Source organism: Sorex araneus, chromosome 6, assembly GCF_027595985.1.
Source record: "Sorex araneus isolate mSorAra2 chromosome 6, mSorAra2.pri, whole genome shotgun sequence".
NCBI lineage: Eukaryota > Metazoa > Chordata > Mammalia > Eulipotyphla > Soricidae > Sorex > Sorex araneus.
The window spans coordinates 164553892-164574624 of record NC_073307.1 but is presented as its reverse complement, the minus strand read 5'-3'; the positions used below and the strand labels follow the sequence as shown (position 1 = coordinate 164574624).

Below are 20733 nucleotides of genomic sequence, written 5' to 3'. Positions count from 1 at the left end.
GGGGTTAGTGCTCACGGGATATTCCTGACTGTGCTCAGCCCTGGTGCTGCTCAGGGGACCAAATGTGGTGTCGAAGGACTTAAACCTGGGCTGGCCACATCTCAGGCGAGCGTCCTACCTGCTGGACCGTCCCTCTAGTCCCACGTCTATTGTAAAGTGACACCCGAGAGGAAGTCGCGAGAACGTTTACTACCTGAGCTGCAGAGACTCGTGTCAAACGTTCCACGTGGCAGCCACCCAGGGAAACCGAAAGTCCCTTTATTTTATTTTTATTTATTTTTTTGAAGTAAACAGATTTTATTTAGAGGAAGGGATAAGTGGGAGAGAGACGAGCAAGAGGAACGCGCTCAAGAGAGCAGGTGGCTTCTCCAAGGGTGCAGAGAGCCCCTACACACATCTGAGCTTTATTTTTTAATTTTATTTTATTTTTTGCTTTTTTTTTTGGGTCACACCCAGCGATGCACAGGGGTTACTCCTGGCTCTGCACTCAGGAATTACCCCTGGCGGTGCTCAGGGGACCCTATGGGATGCTGGGATTCGAACCCGGGTCGGCCGCGTGCAAGGCAAACGCCCTACCCGCTGTGCTATCGCTCCAGCCCCACATCCGAGCTTTAGACACAAAAGCATGAAAGTCCACATCTCAAGAGGGGAGGTGCGGGCGACACATGTGCTCGGGCCCGTGGGCACAAGCAGCACCTGGGCTCAGGCAGCATATGCGCCCGAAAGTTAAACTGCAGCGAACTGGGCGTGCGGCCCCCGCTCCCGTCTCCCCAGACCTCAGGAAGCTGCTTCTGGCTCCCTGCTGGATCTTGCCTCTTTTTTGGGGGAGGGGGCACACCCGACAGTATTCAGATCCCCTGGCAGGCTCGAGGGACCCTATGGGGATTGAGCCGGGGTTGGCTGCACGAAGGGTTAGTGCCCACGGGCTGGCCCCTGGCCTTGGCCTTTGGCTCTTAGTGACTGGGTGAGCCCCTGCTCTGCCCCTAGGTCCTGGCGACAACTCGGTGTCCTGGGGGCCGGACCCCCACTCACAGGCCAGGGGTCCTCGCTGCCAGGCTGAGCTCCAGAGGGTCCTGGGCAGGAAAGCGGCAGCTCCTGTTCTGGCACTAGGGGCTCGCCGTGCCCCCAGGCTGAGGGGGGAGTGAGAAGTGCTGGTGGGCGGGAGGGGCCGGCCAGGGAGACCCCTGACGCGGGCCCGGTCTGAGGGAGGAGCGTGGCGTGGCGGGTGGCTGTGTCAAGGACAGGCGGAGAGCAGATGGCCTGGGGCACCTGGTTGGTGTTGTCCTGCCCGTGGTGCTCAGGGGTCACTCCTGGCAGTGCTCGGGGGTGACCCCGGGGGGCCGCGTGCTGAGTGGTCCCAGGCTCGCTGCAGGAGGGTATGAGCCAGGGCCGAGTCCAACCCGCTGGGCGCAGCTGACGGGCCTGGGCCTGAGAGAAGCTGGTCTAGCCTCACGCGGGCACCTCACGCCACGCTGGGGTGCGGGGAGCGGCGGGGGGCTGAGCCCTGATCTCTGGGGGCTGCAGGGGGCAGTGAGTGAGGTGGAGGTGGTCAGGGCTGGGTGCAGGCGGGCATGGGCACGAGCCCAGTTCCAGTCCCCCCAGGAGTGACCCTGAGCACTGGGCCAGGGGCAGCTCTCAAGCCCTGGCGGGTGTGACCCCTAAACCAACCAGAAGGGACACGATGCTGGACTCCGCATCCGGCTGCCGGTGACCACAGTGGGGAGGGAAGCCTGGAGGAGGCGGGGGAGGGTCAGGAAAGCGGGTGGGGGCATGTTGGGGGACTCGAGGATGGGTGGGGGCTGTGCCCACGCCTCTGCACGGCTCGGGACAGCAAGGCCCTGTGCGCGCAGGCTTATGTGCTTGCTGGGATCTGCCACGCTCCGGCCACCTGTCACGGGCTCAGGACGCAGGGACAGCGTCCGCTCAGCCACCACCCTCAGGGCTGCGCCCTGTAGGCGAGGCCTTGAGCTCCCTGGCACCCCCACTGCTGAGGGCGCTTCCTCAAGGGGACGCCAGTGGGGACAGCCCCCACCTCCACCCACCGACAGCGCAGCCCATGAGCGGGGCGGGGGCTGGGGGCTGGGCCAGGTTCCCAGCACCTCTGCCCTCTGCTCCCACCCCCCCGCCCCCCGCCGAGCTGGGCCCAGCCGGTCACTGGTCAGTGAGAGGCGCAGGAGCCTGGGCTGGCCAGGTGGTAAGAAATCACCAGTTTATTGAATGAAAAACCCCACCCCACCCCCGCCCCGCCCGCCCCCACCCTAGGGCCCAGGCCGCCGCTGGAGAAGGGCTGGGGGGGTCTGGGTATGAAGAATGAGAAAAACGTTTTCCAAATGAAGTTCTGGGCGAGACTTGTGGAGGGCGGAGAGGACGGCGGGCAGGCTCCGTCTCTCCCCGGGGGGCGAGTCTGGGCCGCCCCTCGCCGCACGCCCCGTCTCTCTGGGGTGGGAGAAGGGGACCAACAGGGGACTCGCGGGACAGGCTGGGACGGCCACACGGCACCAGCCGGGAGGGCCGCGCGCGGAGACGGGGGGACATTCACGGGGTGGGGGGTGCGCTGAGGAGTCGTGCACGGGGACGGGATGCCCCTTGGCCCAGAAACGCAGCATCACTGAGAAACGCTGGCCTGGGCGTGGGGGGAGGGGGCTGCCATGGTGACGGCGGGGGTGGGGCCGCAGGGGTAGGGGGCGCCGGAGTCCCTGCTCCCTCGCCTGGGGTGCATGGGCAGCTTCCTGGGCCTCCCTGCTGGGTGCCCGCAATGTCCTCACCCAACAGGGCCACGGGGGCGGGGGCGGGGGGGCAGCCTCCCCGGCTCAGTTCCAGCCGTGCCCGGGTGGCGCGGAGAGGCCTGGGGGGAGCAGAGGGCTGCACCCCGTGGCAGTGTCCTTCACGGCGGGAGGGAGAGGCAGGCCGGGGCCTCCCCCCGCCCTTGCTGGGGCTGGTGGCAGTGCCGGGGGGGAGTGGCTGGGAGCCTCAGGTGGCCTTGCCGCCACTGAACAGTCCCACGGGAAAGTGCTTGACGTGGGTGGGCCACTGGGCGGCCAGCTGGAAGAACTTGATGTCGCTCCACTCCACCCCGTCAATGGACACTGTGGGGGATGCGGGGGCTGGGGGTGAGCCGCCGGCAGGGACCCCCCTCCCTGCCACCTTCCCCTCCCCCCACCCGGGCACGTCCCGCACCTCGGAGCATGGTCTGCTGCTGCTTGGCCGAGCAGATGAGGCGGCTGATGCCCCCGATGACCTGGCTCTTGGAGTCCAGCTCCCGCTCACGGGGCCGCTTGCTCAGGAAGATGGTGGGCACTGGACAGGAGTGGGGCCGTCACGGGCGGCCTCACCACCCCCGTGGATGTGGGGGGTCCTGTGTCCCCCCCTATGCATGCGGGAGCCCCTGGCCCTGAGGAGGTGGGTGCCCCTGGCCCGTGGGTATGGGTGCCCCTGCCCCGTGGAGGCAGGTGCCCCTGGCCCCGCGGAGGTGGGTACCCCTGCCCTGTGGACGCGAGTGCCCCTGCCCCATGGAGGTGGAGGTGGGTGCCCCTGGCCCGTGGGTGTGGGTGCCCCTGCCCCGTGGAGGCGGGTGCCCCTGGCCCGTGGAGGCGGGTGCTCTGCAGAGAGCCAATCCACACTTCGGTGAGGACCAGGGACCCGCGTCCCGGCTCTGACTCAGCCCTGGTCCTGGCGAACACTCGCTTTTCCCGCGGCACAAGGAGCTGGGCACAGGGACCCCCAAATCTGCGGCCTGGAGAGGGGTTTGGGCCTGGCACTGGGATTCCGACCCACGGGTGCTCCTCGCCCTCCGCCCCCAGCGGGCACTCGCCTTTCTTGTTCTTCTCCTTGGTGACCACGGTCATGGCCATGGTCCCCGAGAGCTGGGCCTCCCCGCCGTGCGGCAGCCGGGAGACCTGCACGGAGCGGAAGACGCTCTTGAGGGTGTTCTTGGAGCCGGCGTCCCTCTTGTCGCCTTCCCGCCGCCGCTCCCCGGGGTGGCCCAGCCAGTAGTCCACCTGGAGGCCGATCACGTCGCCATAGGGGCTGTTTGGGCTCCTGGGGGCAGAGGCAGGGGCGTCGGTGGGGCGGGCGCTCGCGGCACTTCTGGCTCAGGGTAATTTTAGCTGCGGCGGGAAGGGGCTGTTTCTCCAGCAGGCGTCAGACGCAAATGGTACACGGCTCCCGAGGCGGCTGCCGCTTCCGGGGAGGGGAGGGGGGCGGAGGGCAGGGCCAGTGTCCCCAGGGTGTCCCTACTATCCTGGCCATTTCGGGGACAGAAGCCAAAAGCTCTGGGTTTCCCAAAGATGGTGACAGTCGCCGTGGTGCGGGGACAGCCCCAACCCCGGCCACCTCTGCCCAGGAAGGCTGAGGGCAGAGGGCAGAGGGCAGAGGGGAGCTACCAGCAGGAGAAAGGGGCGCAGGGGGCTCTGTCCTGACCTTGACCCGAGGCCTGTCCCCACTCGGGGGGCGGCCCCAGGGCTGTTCCTGGGGGCTACGCTTGGGCCCTAATGAACCCCAGGCCTCTGCCTGGCCCCACCCCCCGACGGCTCGTGCCCAGGTGAGCCTCATGCAGATCCACAACACGCATGTTCCCTGCATGAAGCCGCGTCACCTGTGGAGCGAGTGACTCCCCCGGGCTGCTGGCCTGGGGGCACACCCAGCTTTCGCACGAGCGTCCCAGCCTGCAGCCCTGCTGGCCCAGGGCGTCTGGGACCCTCAGAGCTCCTGGGTGGTCCCGCCGTGCCCCGCTCCGAGGAGGGAACGGGTGTCCCTTGCTCTCCTGCCCACGCCACAGTGGCCCGATGCAGAGGTGCGGGGGGAGGGGTGCAGGCCGCCCCCCCCACCCCCGCCGCAGACAGGAGCCTCACCCCACCACGCCGAGGGCGCTGCTCATGGACGGCGAGGACGGAGGGGTGGCCGTGGCGTCCCGGCTCAGGCCCGAGCTGGACGGCGGCGACGTGGAGGGCACGGTCAGGCTGACCACGGGCACGTCGTCCCCGTCACCTGCAGGGACAGGGGGACCCCGAGCCTCAGCGGCGGGCGCGACCCTCCCCTCCCCGGGGTCCCCCCTCCCTGGGGCCCGGGCTCACCTGCCGTGGAAGGAGAGTCCTCAACCAGACCCACCTTCACCACCTAGGACGAGAGAGACGGGGGGGCCCCCCCGCGAGGTGGGCCCAAGGCCTGCAGCCCCGCCGACACCACAGCCCCACTCCAGTGCACCCAGCCCAGGGCGCCCGCTGGACCGAACAGTAGACACGTCCATCCCCTGTCTCCTTCCTCCGGGCGGCCGGGGAAGGAAGCCAAGGCCACGGGCACCCGCCCCCCCCCCCGCTGTAAGGACCCTGGGTTCCTCCTAAGGGATTCTGTGCAGGACAGAAGGACTCCAGGGGTGCAGCAAGAGGCAGGGCTCCCCCCCACCCCTTCGTCCTTGACACCCCTCGCGGCCCGTGTCCGTGTCTGAGCGGCGAACTTTCTCCTGTCTTGGCCGAGGGCAGGGGACAGTCACCCGCAGACCCATGTCAAGCCCCAGCCCCGCAGATCAACCCCCGCAGCCCCCCGGACGGACCAACTGGGGGGCACGGCCGGGTCTCTCACTCGGTGGGCGACTGACCGGGGCACAGGACAGGGACCCTGGGAGCCGACGGGCAGCAGAAGGCAAGGGGACATGGGACATGAAGGTCTCACCCCGGAGACCATCTGGGTCTCTGCCCTGGGGCTGCTTCCCTCGGGCCCCGCCTGGAGGGAGTGGGGACCCTCCCCTCAGCACCCTCGCTCCCGGGCCCTCTGCCTGCGGGGCACATGTGTGTGGGGGCGGGGAGGTACTCACGCCGATGAAGGGGATGAACTTCTGGTAGGAGTCCTCGTCGGGGCTGCGGGCAGACGGGGTGGCATGGGACGCTTTACAGAGTGCCAGACGCCCCCCCACCGGTCGCCAGCTAGGGCCCCCCTGCGGCGCCCTGCCAGCTGCGTGTCCCCACTCTGCACCTCTACTCCCCGTTTTTTTTTTTGCTTTATGGGTCACACCCGGCGATACCCAGGGGTTACTCCTGGCTCTGCACTCAGGAATCACCCCTGGTGGTGCTCAAGGGACGATATGGGATGCTGGGAATCAAACCCGGGTCGGCCGTGTGCAAGGCAAACGCCCTCCCCGCTGTGCTATCGCTCCAGCCCTTTCCTCCCCATTTGGAGGGGGCGCAGGGCAGGGAGTGGGGGGTGGGGAAAGCGTCTCGGGCAGCTGGGAAAATCCCAGCTCAGGCTGGGGACAGGTGCAGACACCGGGCCCATGCGGGGCCGCTGCTCCATCCCTGCACGGCCAGCCGCGCCCCCACAACAATGCAGCACCGTAGCACTAAGTCTGGCTGTTCATCGATTTGCTCGAGTGGGCACCAGTAATGTCTCCATTGTGAGACTCCTTGTTACTGTTTTTGGCGTATCGAATAAGCCACGGGTAGCTTGCCAGGCTCTGTCGTGCAGGCGGGATACTCTCGGTAGCTTGCTGGGCTCTCCGAGAGGGGCAGAGGAACTGAACCCGGGCCAGCCTCGTGTAAGGCAAACGCCCTACCTGCTGTGCTATCGCTCCACAATGTATGTGACTTTTGTTTTTTTTTTTGCCTTTGGGTCACACCCGGAGATGCTCAGGGCTGACTCCAGGCTCGGCACTCAGGAATCACTCCTGACCGCGCTTGGGGGACGACACGGAATGCCGGGGATTGAACCCTGGTCGGCTGCGTGCCAGGCAAACGCCCTCCCCGCAGTGCTATCACTCTGACCCCTCCCCACAGAAAGTTTAAGCTCAGCAACTCATCCCCCACGCCCTGAGGGTTCCGCGGAGGGCGGCGGGGCGGGGACGCGGCACAGCTCACACCCCCGGGGGCACCCCCAACTTACAACTTATGCCTGCACGTGAGCATGGCCTCGGCCACGGGGAGCTGGTGGGTGACGCCCGCGCCGCCGACGTACTGCATCACCCGGCCCACCACGTCCACTTGCTCTGCAGAAGGCGAGAAATTTGACCCCCGGGCCCTGGAGACCCCCCAGCACGTCCCCCCCCCCCCGTGACTCCTGGGCACTGACCCCCAGCCACCGCCCAGGTCTCCGCGGGGGTCCCACCTGACACGGGAGGCTCCGAGCGACTGAACAGGTCCCGCCAGCCCGAGTCCAGGAAGGTGCTGCTGTACCGACTGTCCACGGAGCCCAGGTACTTGGCCACAGGGTGGGAGCCTGGAGGGCGGGCAGGGGTGTGTGAGGGGGGGGCGGGTGGCCCTGTCCCGGTGCCCCCCGGCCTCCCGCCCCGCCGCCGGCCCTACCGAGGGGCACGATGAGGAAGCGCATGTAGTTGAGCCAGTCCGAGGTCTTGCTGGCCAGGGACTTGACGAAGAAGCGGAGGATGGCGCTCAGGTAGCTCTGGCCGCCCACCGCCGCCACCTTCACGGGCCGGGGCATGGACGAGTTGCAGTTACAGCTGTGGGGGGGAGGGGCGCAGCATCAGGAGGGCCCCCCACGGCCCGACTCCCCGGGACCCGCCCCCACAGCAGGTGCCGGGCCCCGGGCGGCTTACTAGCGCTGGATCCGGGTGAGCAGGGCGGCCAGCACGGCCTGGACCTCCACGGTGGAGCAGGTGCACACCACGGGCTTGCGCTGGGCCTGCAGCAGCTCGGCCACGTACTGCGGGCGGAACGGGCGCGGTGAGGCCACGCCGTTCCCCGCGGGCGGGGCTGGGCGCCAGGGGTCAGCCGGGCGCAGAGCTCGCGGGCGGGCGGGGCTTGGGCACAGGAAGGGGCTTCTGTCCCCCCCCCCACACACACCCCGGAGGAAACGGGCAGGTTCTCGCCGACCAGCGGGGGACAGCTGGTGGGACCGGGTCTCGCGCTCCCGTGGGCGTCTGCCCAGGTGCCCCCTGCCCGCACCTGGCCCTGCCAGTCAGCAGTGTTGACCAGGATGACCGTTTCCGGGAGGGCCGCATCCGACACCAGGATCTGGTTCAGCTGGTCGTAGACGACCTTCCGGGGGATCTGCGGGGACAGTCTGGTCAGCGGCGGCCCCCGGGAATGGCAGGCACCGAGGCTGGAGCGGGGGTCCGCGAGGATGAGCGGGGCCACGGCCAAGGCCCAGGGCGAGCGATGGGGGTGGACTTGGCCGATCCCGCTGCGCGCGGAGGCAGGGTGCGTGGGCAGCCACCGAGGCCCCGGGAGGGGCTGAGCCCGCAGTGCTCCCCGCCCCCCGAGGCCGCACGTGGGGGTGGGGGCTGGACTCTGCGGGGAGCGCCTGTTCCAGTTCTCAGAAAGGGTTCGGGGGACAGGCGGTGCTGGGACGGCCAGGGCACTCTGAAGCATCACCGGGCTTGGAGGGGGCGGGAGGGGAGTGGCCGGAGCGGGGGCGGGGCGAGGCGCGAGGGGCAGGGCGGGCACCTGCGCGCTGTGGCCCAAGTCCGGGGAGCGCTCGCTGTCCGAGCTGTTGGTGCGCTCGCTCAGGGGCTTGGAGAGCTGGCGCTCGCGCAGCGGGGTGCTCCTCTTCTGCCGGGGCGTGTGCACCCCCTCCACTTTGCTGCGGGCACAGCGAGGCGGTCAGGGCCCCGCGGGGGCGTCCCCGCCCCCCCACTCCCCGCACCTGCCGCGCACCTGGGGGACGCGGAGCCCTGCAGGTCGGCCCGGCTGGACTTCATGGGCGTCTTCACTTTCTCGGGCACCACCAGGCTGGTGCTCCCGTCTCCGAACAAGTCTTGCTCCGCGACGTCCTGTCGCCAAAGGGGGAGGGGCGAGGGGCTCAGGGCCCGGGGCCATCCCCATCCCGAACCCCTCACTGGTCCCCGCTATTTGCCAGCACCCAGAGGGCTGGTGGGGGCATCTCTAGAGCAACCGGGGGACCCCCACTGGGCGGGCACCGTGTGTGGCAGTGTGTGGTGTGTGTGGTTGTGAGTGTGGCGCATGGCGTGTGGCCGTGGGCAGGGTGCCGGTGCTGCACTGAGAGCCGCTGCCGCGTGGGGCCGGACAGGCGGCTGGGAACGAAGCCGCAGGTGGCTGGTGCCTGGTGCCCCGTCAACGCAGCATTATTTACTACAGGACCCGCGAGCCTGAAATAGTTCTTCCTTGGCGTCCATTCAACCACAGAAGGTGCCACTCGGAGGCTGGTGCTCACTCCCCAGATGGTGCTCGGCAGAGCTCCCTGCCTCCTTCCGCCCCCACGGCCGCTGGCATCCTCCGGGAGGTCTCACTCAGGCCCCCCCATCCCCCGCCCTGCTCCAGGAGGCACAGCCTGAGGGCAGGACTACGGGCACCCATCCTGGCACCACCAGCGCTCGGCCTGCGTGTAACTACCACCTAGTAAACGGGGCGACACGCCTGGCACTGAGCGGAGCCCCAGGTCTGTTTGCGAGAGTCCGGCCACCGTGTCCGGGCCCCTCCCTGCTGCCCAGTCACCGGCGGGGCTCCGGGAGACAGGGGTGGGCCCGCCCTGGGCAGGGCTCGGGGACAGGCACCAGACCCAGATTTCCCCGGGAGACAGATGGAGGGACAAGTGCCAGGGCGCCCCGCAGGCCCGCTGCGTTCCGGCCCCGAGGCGCGGGAGTTGGCAGGCGGCGTACCAGAGTGTCTGTCTCCGTCAAACTGTCATCTTGGTTTTTAATCCAAGCGGATTTGACTTTTTCTAAAGCAGCCATTTCCATCTGCAAAAATTAGAATAATTAGTCATCAGCAAGGCGCGTCCCCAGCAGTCTGGTGTGCGCTCTGGGTCTCACGGGAGGACGCTTCCCTGGGACCCGAGACCCCCGAACGCCCGGCACCCTTCCTGGGGGTTGGTTCTTTCTTCCTTTTCTTTTTTTCTTTTTTTGATTTTTGGGTCACACCTGGTGATGCTCAGGGGTTACTCCTGGCTTTGCACTCAGGAATCACTCCTGGTGGTGCTTGGGGGACTATCTAGGATGTAAGGGGGTTGAACCCGGGTCGGCCGTGTGTAAGGCAAGTGCCCTCCTGCTGTGCTATCGCTCCGGCCCCGGGTCAGTTATTTCTGTAGCCATCAAGCTAGTAACAGTGAGACTCGACCCCGTAAGCCGGCCTCATCTGGGATGGGAGACGCGGCAGTGCACCAGGCTCTGCTCCCGGCACCCTGAAACCCGGACCTGGGGAACAGACAGCCGGGCCTTCTCGGCCTCTCCGAGACTGCCGAGAACCAAGAACTAAGAGCTCAGGGCCGGGGCCGAATCGACGAGGAAGCGTGGAGGGCGCCGGCCTTGCATGTGGCCAACCTGGGTTCGATCCCAGCATCCCAGATGGTCCCTGAGCACAGCCAGGAGGGACCCCTGAGTGTAGAGCCGGGAGTAAGCCCTGAGCATTGTCAGGTGTGGCCCCCAAAACAAACACAGACAGACAGACAGACAAAGCTCAGGGCTTTGTTTCTAAGTCAAAAGGAGTAAGAGGTAGCCGGTAGCTTTTTGCTGGCTGGAAACCCTCCAACAACCACAAAAATACCGTGAAGACCCCCACTGATGAGCCAGGAGCTGAACTGACTCCCCTTTGCCCTGTCGCCTGTTCCAGGTCCTCCTTCCTCTTTCCAGACATGCCCTGGGCCATTTTCATACATGTGGAATGTTTACTATATAGAGGCCACGATAGCACAGTGGGTAGGGCATTTGCCTTGCACGCGGCCAACCCGGGTTTGATTCTCAGCATCCCACAGGGTCCCCCGAGCACTGCCAGGAGTAATTCTCAGTGCAGAGCCAGGAAGGAGTAACCCCTGTGCGTCGCCGGCTGTGATCCAAAAACAAACAAACAAACAAAAAGTGTCCAGACAGGCGCCGGGCGGAGGGACACCACACGGCAGCCCAGGTGGGCGAGACACACCCGGGGCTCCCCGAATCGAGGTATCACCCGGCATGGGGGGAGAGGGAGGAGCACAGTTCGGGGCAGAACTGGGCGGTGGGAGGTGGGCGACGCACACCTGGCTCCTACCCTGGGCACCAGCAGCCTGTCCCCAACATGAGACGACCAGATAACCCCTGCCCTAAATCTTCAGGCTGAGCCCAACACGTGCTCACTTGTGTCACCTGGGTCCCGGGACCCTGGCCCGGCACACGCGCACCCGGGTGAGTGCGGGTGTTGGGAAAGGACAGCGGGTGGGCGCCTGCCTTCATGACTGACCCCCATTTCAGGCCCGCACCAGACACAGCCCCCGAGCGATCTGAATCAGATATGCCCAAAGCACGCAGGGGGGCGATGATGCCCCCCACTGGGGAGCTTGTGTGTGTGGGGGGGGTCGGGGCTACCGGGCAGCCACTGCAGTTCTGCTTGCGCCGTAGGACGGTCCACCAGGAGGGGCTGGAGGGACCCTGCTGGCTACTTCCTGACCCTCCATCAATGCCACCCGGGGCACCCCGCAGACGGGCAGGAAGGGCTGGTCTGCCCCGGGCCCTGGAGCCCCTCGCTGTGCCTGGGGGTGGCGGCGGCTGCGCCCGAGGGGGGCACGCTCCTGCACGAGTCTGCAGCAGGCAGGAGAGGGGTTAACATTCCTGACTCGTCTCTGAGGCTCAGAGCTGCAGCAGGCAGGCTCGGCCCCCTCCCCGGCGGGGCTATTGTTATCCAGAGCTGCTCTAAATCCGGGTGCCACTGTGCACCCCAGGCTCGGCACCGCAATCATCCACCATCAGCAGAAATCCCTTCTGCCGCTAACAATCAGCTGCGGCCTCCAACGTTCCGGGGAACAAAAAGGAAGGCTTGGCCAAAGCAGTCACATGCCCGGGCAGCGGGGAGCCGGGGGACAGAGCTAGCCGCAGGTGCGGGCTGCCCACCGCCCGCGGCCCCGTGTCCCCGTGGCGTCCCGGCCCCTTCCCTGCGCGCTCGGCAGCTCCCGAAGGACCTTCCAGACGGAAGGAGCCGAGTCCCACACCCACATGCCAGCATGCGGGCTCTTCAAAATAGAACCCGCCCGCCGGAGAACCGGTGCTGCAGCCGCGCCAGGGCTCAAGGGAAAGGCAGGGCCCCGCTGGGCCTGGGGCCCGAGGGAGCAGCTCTGCGCTCTCTGTGGACCCCCCGCCCCCAGCATCTGTACTTTGTCGATGGGGAAGGGAAGCGGGGCGAGCGTGGAGGCAGGAGGCAGGCTGGACTCAGCAAGCCACCTCCAGGTCACGTGCTCTCACCCCAGACCGCCATAGTTTGTGATTTATTAATTGTGGTGCTGGGGCTCGGACCCATGCCCTTCCAGGCCCACAGCAAATGCTTTAGCGCCGAGCCACCACTGCACACCCCCGCCATCTGTCTGTGCTCAGGGCTTACTCCCGGCTCAGTGCTCAGATATCATTCTGATGGAGCTTGAAGACCCATAAGGGGCGTCAGGGACTGACCCTGGGTTGGCTGTGTGCAAAGCAAGTGCCCTACCCACTGTACTACCTTTCTGGCCCCAACTACCATAATGTCAAGTTGGTAATTCACCGCTTTTGTGTCTGTGGTGGTAGGACTCCCGGCCCCCTCACTGGAAGCCTTCACCTGACTGGGTCCCCAATTCACACTCAACCTCAGAAACCAGGCCGTGACCCTCGGACACGATGCACTGTGACTCAGTGACCTGACAGAGACCGGAAGCTGGTCAACCAGGCCGCGCTGCCTTTCCCCACGGCTGAGCTCCCGCTGGGCCCTCTCTCTGCCTGCCCCAGGGTTCCCCTAGGCCTGAGCACACAGGGTGGGCCAGGGGCAGCTCTGGGGCGTGTCCTGGAGGAGAGTGTCTGTCCCACCCCCTCTTCCTCATTCACTTGGGGTGTGGGATCTGGCCCCCCCTGCATCCCCGGTGAGGCTGCACCTGAACTGGGATGACGTGGGAGACAGCTCCCCCTGGTGGCAGCAGGCGGCCAGGCAGGAGCAGCCTGCCTCCACGTCATTCCACCCCAAGGAGGGTCTCAGGCAGCATAGGATGGGGTTGGGGTCCCGAGGCTCATGCGGCAAGAATGGGGGGAGTCTGGAAAAGAAACGGGACTTTGGGCAGGGACTTCCCCGGGGCCAAGGACCAGCTCTTCCTGCCTGGGCGTCTGGGACCTCGGTTGCGGCCAGGCCAGGCTAGGCCAATGGGGACATGCGGGGGCCAGGGCCTCCCCAATTCTTTCTGGGTCACACCCGGCGATGCACAGGGGTGACCCCTGGCTCCGCACTCAGGAATTACTCCTGGTGAGCTCGAGGGACCATATGGGATGCTAGGAATTGAACCTGGGTCAGCCGTGTGCAAGGCAAACGCCCTCCCCACTGTGCTATCGCTCCAGCCCCAATGTTAGACCCTTGGAGGGAAGAGTCCCTCTAAGGACAGAGCCTCCGTCCTGCCTCCTGAACAGACGCGGGTGGCTTCCTGGCAGCCCTGCGCTTCCCTGCTCGGGACAGACTCACACAGCGGCCAGAGGCCACCAGGAACCGACTCGGAGAACAAACTGCCCCGCACACACTGCGGTCTGGGCTGCGGAGACCACCCGACACCAGCCCCGCCCGCCCGCCTGCCCCCGTCTCGCTCACCGGGCTGGGGGTGTCTTTGCCGAGGCTGCCCTTGCTGTTGAGGCTGCCGATCTCCGTCTGCGAGCTGGACTGCGACATCCCCTCGAAGAAGGGCCTGAGCAGAAAAGCGGCGCTGGGGTCAGGGCCGGGGCCCGCAGGAGCGCTGCTGCCCGGGCGGGCGCCCTGCCCCCACGCGGGGCCTACTTGAGCTTGGGCTTGGGGGTGCTGAGGATGCTCTCCGTCTCCTCCATCTCGGGGCCGCTGTCGCTGGGGTTGTACATCTCCAGGCTGTCGTACAGCTCGTCCAGGTCTTCCTCCACCTCCCGGATCTGCTCCCGCGACACGTGCTCCAGCCCGAAGCCCACCTGCGCCAAAACGCAAGCCTTGGCCGAGGGTCAGGAGCCCCAGGGGCCTGGGGGCCATGGACAATGGCCCGTGGCCGCCTCGAGGAACGGGGCAAGTGGGCGAGACAGCCGTGACGGCAAGTCAGGCCTCCACCCCTGTCCCTGACGGACGGGGCCGTCTCCGGCCACCCAAGCTGACCGAGAGGACACGGCTCCGCTCAAAAGCTGCTGACCGGACATGGAGCAGTGTCCGTGGCGGTGCTGGGGGCTGGCGCTGCTCCATGGTGGGGTGGCCGGTGCCCCGTCTTGGGGACCGGAGCAACACTCGGGTGAGCAGGGCACTCGGTTAACCCAGATTCCATCTCCGGCACCCCACATGGTCTCCTGGGCCGAGTCAGGCCACCGCGTGTGGCCCGCAAGCAAGAAACCCCAAACTCTCTCCCAGACCCTGGCATCCTCCTGGTTCTCCGCAGGGCCCGGCCCGGCCGCCAGCCGACCTAAGCACAGGCTAGAAGGCACCCGGGAGCGGCCGTACCTCGTCCGACACCTTGAAGCGCTTCAAGAGGGCCACGAACTTCTGCTTGATGTTGGGTTGCTGCGGGAGACAAGGGCTCTCCGGTCAGGACAGCAGCCCGCGCCCGGGGCCAGGCAGGGACAAGGGGGGCAGGGCCCAAGGATGGGGAGGGGAGGCAAGGCCACCCACGGGCCAGTCCCTCTCCCTCCTCTAGCTGGCCCCGCCCCGCCCTTCGCTCCTGCTCAGGGCTCGCCACCCCACCCCTGCACCTGGACTCTGGGCTCCCCGACGCTGGGCAGCCCTGCTCATCTCTGTCCCCGCTCTGGGCAGAACCCTGCTTGCACCCCACCTCCCGCCCGCACGCTGGCGAGACTGTTCTCTCAGGCGCCCGCGGGGAAGGTCTGAAGGGGCAGGCAATGGTCATGCCCCGAAGGTGATGCATGAAGTCCAGGACACCTCAGGGGACGCCCACGGGGCCAGGGCAGGGCCACCCGCCAGGGAGCAACAGCAGGCACCCAGGCCTGCGGCCCCCTGCTCTAGGCCATGTGGACCAGAGCATGGTGAAACAGTGGCTGCGGTCGCCAGAGCCCGAGGATCCATGGGCATGCAGGCCCCCCCGGGGTGAGAGAGAATCAGGTGTGCTGGGGAAAGGCCCAGGAACCTCGGGCCAGGCCACGCTGACCCTTGACCGGTGGAGACACTTCCGAGGGGGCCTGGCCCGGGACTCCTGCGGTCCCACATGGGGACAGACACCAGGCCACAGGCCGGGCGTGGGTCCATCCGGGCAGGGACCCTCCCGAACCCACAGCTTCAGGCCTGCCGGGCGCAGTCGGGGGCCCCGGGCGCGACCCCCTGCCAGCACGCCCAGCCAAAGCCCAGCCCCAGGTGCTGGCGACGGTTCCCTGGACCACAGGAAGTGGGGCCCCGCACCCCCAGCCTCCCGCTCGCACCCTGGTGATGGCGGAGGTGGAGGTGAGTTTCCTCCGGGTCTTCTTGACTTTGCGCAGATCCTCGTCTTCGTAGAACAGGTCCTGGGGAAGGGGGGCGGGACCAGGTTGGGGGGGGGGCCCGGCAGGTGGGGGCTGGCCTCTCCCCGCCACCCACCCCGTCCCAGGGCCATGTACCTGTCCGTGCAGCGGGTCGTCACTGCCCTCCTGCTCCGAGGAGAAGCTCTCCTCCTCTTCCTCCGAGTAATTGTCGATGTCGGGAGAGCGGTCTGCAGGGCGACACGCGGCCGTGAGCCCCTGGTCAGCTCAGGCGCGGCGTGGGGTGTGTGTGTACACGTGTGTGTGTAGGTGTGTGTGTGCTGGGGTGTGTGTGTGTGCTGGGGTGTGTGTTGGGGTGTGTGTGTTAGAGGCGTGTGCTGTGTTGTGTGTGTGCGTGTGTGTGTTGGGGTGTGTGTTGGAGGCGTGTGCTGTTGTATGTGTGCTGTTGTGTATGTGTGAGTGTGCTGGGGTGTGTGTATTGGGGGCGTGTGCTGTTGTGTGTGTGTGCGTGTGTGTTGTGCTGGGGTGTATGCTGGGGTGTGTTGGGGTGTGTGTGTTGGGGGTGTGTGCTGTTGTGTGTGTGTTGGCGTGTGTGTGTGCTGAGGTGTGTGTTGGGTGTGTGTGTTGGGGGCGTGTGCTGTTGTGTGTGTGTTGGCGTGTGTGTGTGTGTGTGTGTGTGTGCTGGGGTGTGTGTTGGGTGTGTGTGTTGGGGGCGTGTGCTGTCGTGTGTTGGCGTGTGTGTGTGTGCTGGTGTGTGTGCGCGTGCGCTGGGGTGTGTGTTGGGGGCGTGTGCTGTCGTGTGTGTGTGTTGGTGTGTGTGTGCTGCTGTTTGTGTGTGTGTGTGTCGGGGGCGGAGGCGAGGGCCGTGTCCCCTACCTGAGAGCTTGGACTTGATGCCCTCGTGGTCGATGGGCTGGCTGGACAGGGAGTAGATCTTGATCTCGGCCACGGGCACGGACACGTCCTTGACGTTGCTGTGCAGGCCCAGCACCAGGGCGCCCTCGTTTGGGTGCTGCATCACCTGGCGGGCAGGGGCTGCGCTTACGGGGAGCCCGAGGGTCCCCCCCCACAAACGCCAATGGCTGCCTTCTTGCCGCCCCCTAGGTGCTGGTCTGGGCTGCCCCTGCCGGTGAGGACGCGCTGGAAGGAGCCCCCGAGGCCGAGGGGTGCGGAGAAAGGACCCCGGGGGCGTGGAGGGGTCGGGGCTGCCGGCCTCCACCCTGCGCACCCCCGGAGAGGACAGGGCTGGGCGGACCCCAGACACACTCCATTCTCCACGGCCACAGTCACTCGGGAAGAAGCTCTGAGCTGACAGCGCGCTCCCTCCCTGCCAGGACCAAGGCAGGAAGGGGCCCGGGGCAAGGGCCTGCGGTGGCCTGCAGAGAGTGGGTGTGTGCCCGGAGATGCCAGCTCCACCTGCGGGCACCCCGACGTGGGGTTTGGGACGCTTTGCCATGTAAAAGGATACTCAAGGGCATGGGTGAAGGTTACAGGGGAATTTGGATTTTGGGGACATACCCTGTTATTCAGGGTCTACTCCTGGCTCAGGGGTCGCTCCTGGTGGGGCCGGGGGACCAGATATGGTGCTGAGGATTGAACTGGGATCGGCTGCATGCAAGGCAAGTGCCTTCACCCCTGTGCCGTCTCTCTGGCCTACAGGGAATTATTTTTACTAATCTTATAATTTTTCTATAAATTATTATTATTTTTTTTGTGACAAGGATCCAACCCAGAGCCTCATACAAGTGAGGCCTGTGTCCTGCCACTGAACTATCTTCCCAACCAAGTGGAAACTTCGTGGGGCCACACCTGGAGGTGCTCAGGGTCCCTCCTGACGAGGCATGGGGCCATGCGGGGTGCCAGCACACGAACCCAGGTTGGCTACGTGCAAGGCAAGTGCTTTAACCTCGGTACTATTTCTTGGGCACATGAAACTTTTGGGGTTTGGGGCCACATCCAGCTGTGCTCAGGGTTTACTCTCGACTCTGTGCTCAGAGTTCACTCCTGGTGGGACCACCTGGGGTACGAGGGATGGAACCAGGGTTGTCTACATGCACGGCAAGTTCCTTAACTCCTGTATATCTCCCTGGCCCCTGCAAAACCTTTTGTTTGTTGGTTTTGGGGCACACTTGGCGATGCTCAGGGCTTACTCTTGCTTTTTTTTTTTTTTGCTTTTTGGGTCACACCCAGCGATGCTCAGGGGTTACTCCTGGCAGTGCTTGGGGGACCATATGGGAAGCCGGGGATCGAACCCGGGTCGGCCGCGTGCAAAGCAAACGCCCTACCCGCTGTGCTATCGCTCCGGCTCCTCAGGGCTTACTCTTGGCGCTGCACTCTGAACTACCCCTGGCGGTGCTTGAGAAGCTGGGACTAGATCTGAGTTGGCAGCCTGCAAGGCAAGCATTCGACCCTCTGCACTATCACTCTGGTGCAGTGCCCCCGCCCCCGTTGAGATATTTGAAAAAAAAAATTACATGAATGAGAAAACAGTCTATATAAAGGAGCACATCTTGGGTTCCAAATAAACAACAAACTTGCATTTAAAATATATATGCATTTTCAAGTATATAATTATCAATCCCCCCGCCTTTTTTTCCTTTCTGGGCCACAACCAGTGATACTCAGGGGTTACTCCCGGCTCTGCACTCAGGCATCACTCCTGGCAGTGCTCGGGGGACCATAGGAAATGCCGGAGATTGAACCTGTGCTAGTCGTGTGCAAGGCAAACGCCATCCCCGCTATCTCCTTATCCCTCTGGCCCCTTAATTTTTTTTTTTTTTAATTTGGGACACATCCAGAGAGATGCTCAGGAATTTTTTTTTTTTTTTTTTCTTTTTGGGTCACACCCTGTGTAACTGCTGGCTCTGCACTCGGGAATTACTCCTGGTGGTACTCGGGGGACCATATGGGATACTGGGGATCGAACTCACGTCAGCCACATGTAAGGCAAACACCCTGTCGGCTGTGCTATCGCTCCAGACCTAACAATTGTTATTAGCTTTTTTTTTTTTTTTTGAGGTGATGAGAATAGAAGCCAGGGTCTCACCTGTGCAAGGCTGAGCCCCGCCCCAGCCAGGAGAGGACCCAGGAGACACAGGGACACACTCGGACGAGCCTGGGAGGGGCAGGGACACACTTGGCGCTTGCCCGAGGCGCACGCCGGTCCCTCACCTCTGCCATGTTGATGAGCCCCACGGCCAGCGTCTTGTAGCCCAGGATGGTCCGGTTCTTGTAGCGCTTTCTCCTCTGTAACATGATCTGCAGCTTGTTGGCGTCTCGCTTCAGGAAATGGGGGTACTAGCAAGAACAAGCCGGAGTCCAGCCCGGTTAGCCCGGTGGCTGCAGGGCCCTCGCACAGGAGGGGTGTGTGTGGGGGGGAGGGAACGTGAAGGCGCCAGGAGCGTCTGTCTGGCTCTTTCTCTCCCTGCCACCTCACTAGACATTAAGCTAGCGGCGAGCTCCCTCCCTCCCTCCCTGCCTCCCTCCCACCCTCTCTTCCTCCCTCCCTCCCTTCCTTTTCTTTTGGTGGGGGGAAGGCAGCACCAGGCTGGAGTGCTCAGAGCAGACCCCCGGCTTTGCACTTGGGAGTCATTCCTGGCAGGTCTCAGGGGACCTTATAGGACCTTACAGGATGCCGGGGCTCAAACCCGGGTCAGCCGTGTGTGAGGCAAGTGCCTTAACGATGGCTCCAGCCCCTTCAAGCTTTCTGGATGCGGTTTAAGTTAGAGGTGCCAGTATGACGAGACACGGTTTTAGGGACCCGGGGAGAAGGGAAGGGCAGAGCTCACGCCCGGTGGCCACGTAAGGAAGGGGTGCACCCGCGCATCCCTGGGGAAGGCGACTCCCGACACCCCCCCCCCCCCCCAGCCTCACCTGCAGGGAGAAGGTCAGCTGCAGCTCGGCCTCCACCAGCCCGCTCGCCGGGAGGATGATCTCGTTGGAGCGGAGAATCCTCTTGGAGCCCTGAAGCCAAGGGAAACCCAGGTCGGAGCCGAGCCACTGGGAAGCGGCCTTGGAGACACTGCGTTTGCAAACGCCGTTCCATGCGCTGTCGGGTCTCAGTGGCTGGGCTGGCCCCGAGACCCAGCCTGGGCCACTCTGGGGCGACAGTGTGGGCCCTGCTGTCAGCGATTATTTTTTTGGGGGTCACACCCAGCGATGCTCAGGGGTTCCTCCTGGCTCTGCACTCAGGAGTCACTCCTGGAGGTGCTCAGGGACCATATGGGATGCTGGGGACCGAACCCGGGTCGGCCGTGTGCACGGCAAGCGCCCTCCCCGCTGTGCTATGGCTCTGACACCTTGCTAGTTTTCAACACGGCTATTTGTATTCCAAGGGGCAAGTGACTGGTTCTCAAAACAACTTATCCCTGACACAACCTTTTTGTTAAGAAAAGGTTGTGTTAAGTTCATGTTCATTTACACGAGGGTGTTGGTTGGATGTTAGTCTCCCGAGCGGATTTTGTCAAGAACAGTGACAGTGATAGAGTGAAAGGAGAGATGTCAAATACCGGGGTCTGCCTGGTGAATCTTAACTGGGAAGTTTCTTCTTTCCAAACTTCTCTCCGCCGCTGCCCGACCGTGCAGCGGGGCTCCCCGGGGCCTGCCCCCCCCTTCCCGGCCCTGCCTCGCCCACTGCCGGGCAGCTTCCTGTGCTCAGAGGCCGAGGGCCCCGGCTGACGGGACTCTCTCTCCAGCCCGGGCTATTATTGCTGTCAGAATTATTATTTTGGTTCTGGGGCACACCTGACCCAAGCTCAGGGCTTCCCCCTGGTTTATGATCAAGTGTGACTCCTGGTGGCACTCAGGGGAGCCTACGCAGTGGCAGATGGAAGCCAGGTTGGGGGGAATTCAAGGAACGAACCCTAACCCACGAGGTCTCTGGCCCCTGGGTTATTTCTTATTGTCTAATATTTAATTTTAATGTTTTTGGCTTTTTGGGTCACACCCGGCGATGCTCAGGGGTTACTCCTGGCTCTGCACTCCCGGCAGTGCTCGGGGCCCATATGGGATGCTGGGGATCGAACCCGGGTCGACCGCTTTCAAGGCCAGCACCCTCCCCGCTGTGCTATCGGCCCCTTGTCCCATATTTTATCGTCTGGCTGAATCACACTTCATGGACCCACTCGCCAGTCGAACGAGCTCGGGTGGTTTCTCCACGGTCTGATTTAGCGCTGCCGTGACTGTGTGCAGGACCCTCTGGGAAAAGTGCTGGGTCCCCGTCCCCCCGTCCTCGGGGGTATGGGCTCCCCCGCATTCTACAAATCCGACTCCCCCTGGAAAGCCCAGTGTCTGTTGACTACTGCCCCAGCCTCCCGAGGAACGGTTTTGTCCTCTCAAGCAGCCGCGGAGCCAGGCCCAGGCCGACAGCTCCCCTGCGCCCCCCAGTGGGGAGACGAGGAAGTGACAGGCTGCCTGCGGTCAGCAGCGGTCCTGGACTCTTGGCCTGG

General features: G+C 64.9%; 1 protein-coding gene across 1 annotated transcript in view; it reads right to left on the bottom strand.

Moving 5' to 3' along the window:
* Window positions 1–2213: 2213 nt before the first annotated feature.
* PACS1 (phosphofurin acidic cluster sorting protein 1) overlaps window positions 2214–20733 on the bottom strand; it is a 105989-nt gene continuing 87469 nt past the window's right edge. The window contains exons 3-24 of the mRNA XM_055141534.1: window positions 19160–19249; window positions 18458–18583; window positions 16163–16307; window positions 15425–15516; window positions 15251–15331; window positions 14322–14381; window positions 13647–13807; window positions 13464–13557; window positions 9563–9643; window positions 8601–8716; window positions 8391–8526; window positions 7890–7994; window positions 7541–7647; window positions 7290–7444; window positions 7093–7203; window positions 6871–6973; window positions 5810–5852; window positions 5073–5115; window positions 4851–4986; window positions 3812–4038; window positions 3178–3297; window positions 2214–3086 (exon numbers count right to left, since the gene is read on the bottom strand). Of these exons, the coding sequence (XP_054997509.1) occupies window positions 2971–3086; window positions 3178–3297; window positions 3812–4038; window positions 4851–4986; window positions 5073–5115; window positions 5810–5852; window positions 6871–6973; window positions 7093–7203; window positions 7290–7444; window positions 7541–7647; window positions 7890–7994; window positions 8391–8526; window positions 8601–8716; window positions 9563–9643; window positions 13464–13557; window positions 13647–13807; window positions 14322–14381; window positions 15251–15331; window positions 15425–15516; window positions 16163–16307; window positions 18458–18583; window positions 19160–19249 (2448 nt within the window). The 3' untranslated portion in view covers window positions 2214–2970. The remainder of the gene's footprint in view (window positions 3087–3177; window positions 3298–3811; window positions 4039–4850; window positions 4987–5072; window positions 5116–5809; window positions 5853–6870; window positions 6974–7092; window positions 7204–7289; window positions 7445–7540; window positions 7648–7889; window positions 7995–8390; window positions 8527–8600; window positions 8717–9562; window positions 9644–13463; window positions 13558–13646; window positions 13808–14321; window positions 14382–15250; window positions 15332–15424; window positions 15517–16162; window positions 16308–18457; window positions 18584–19159; window positions 19250–20733) is intronic.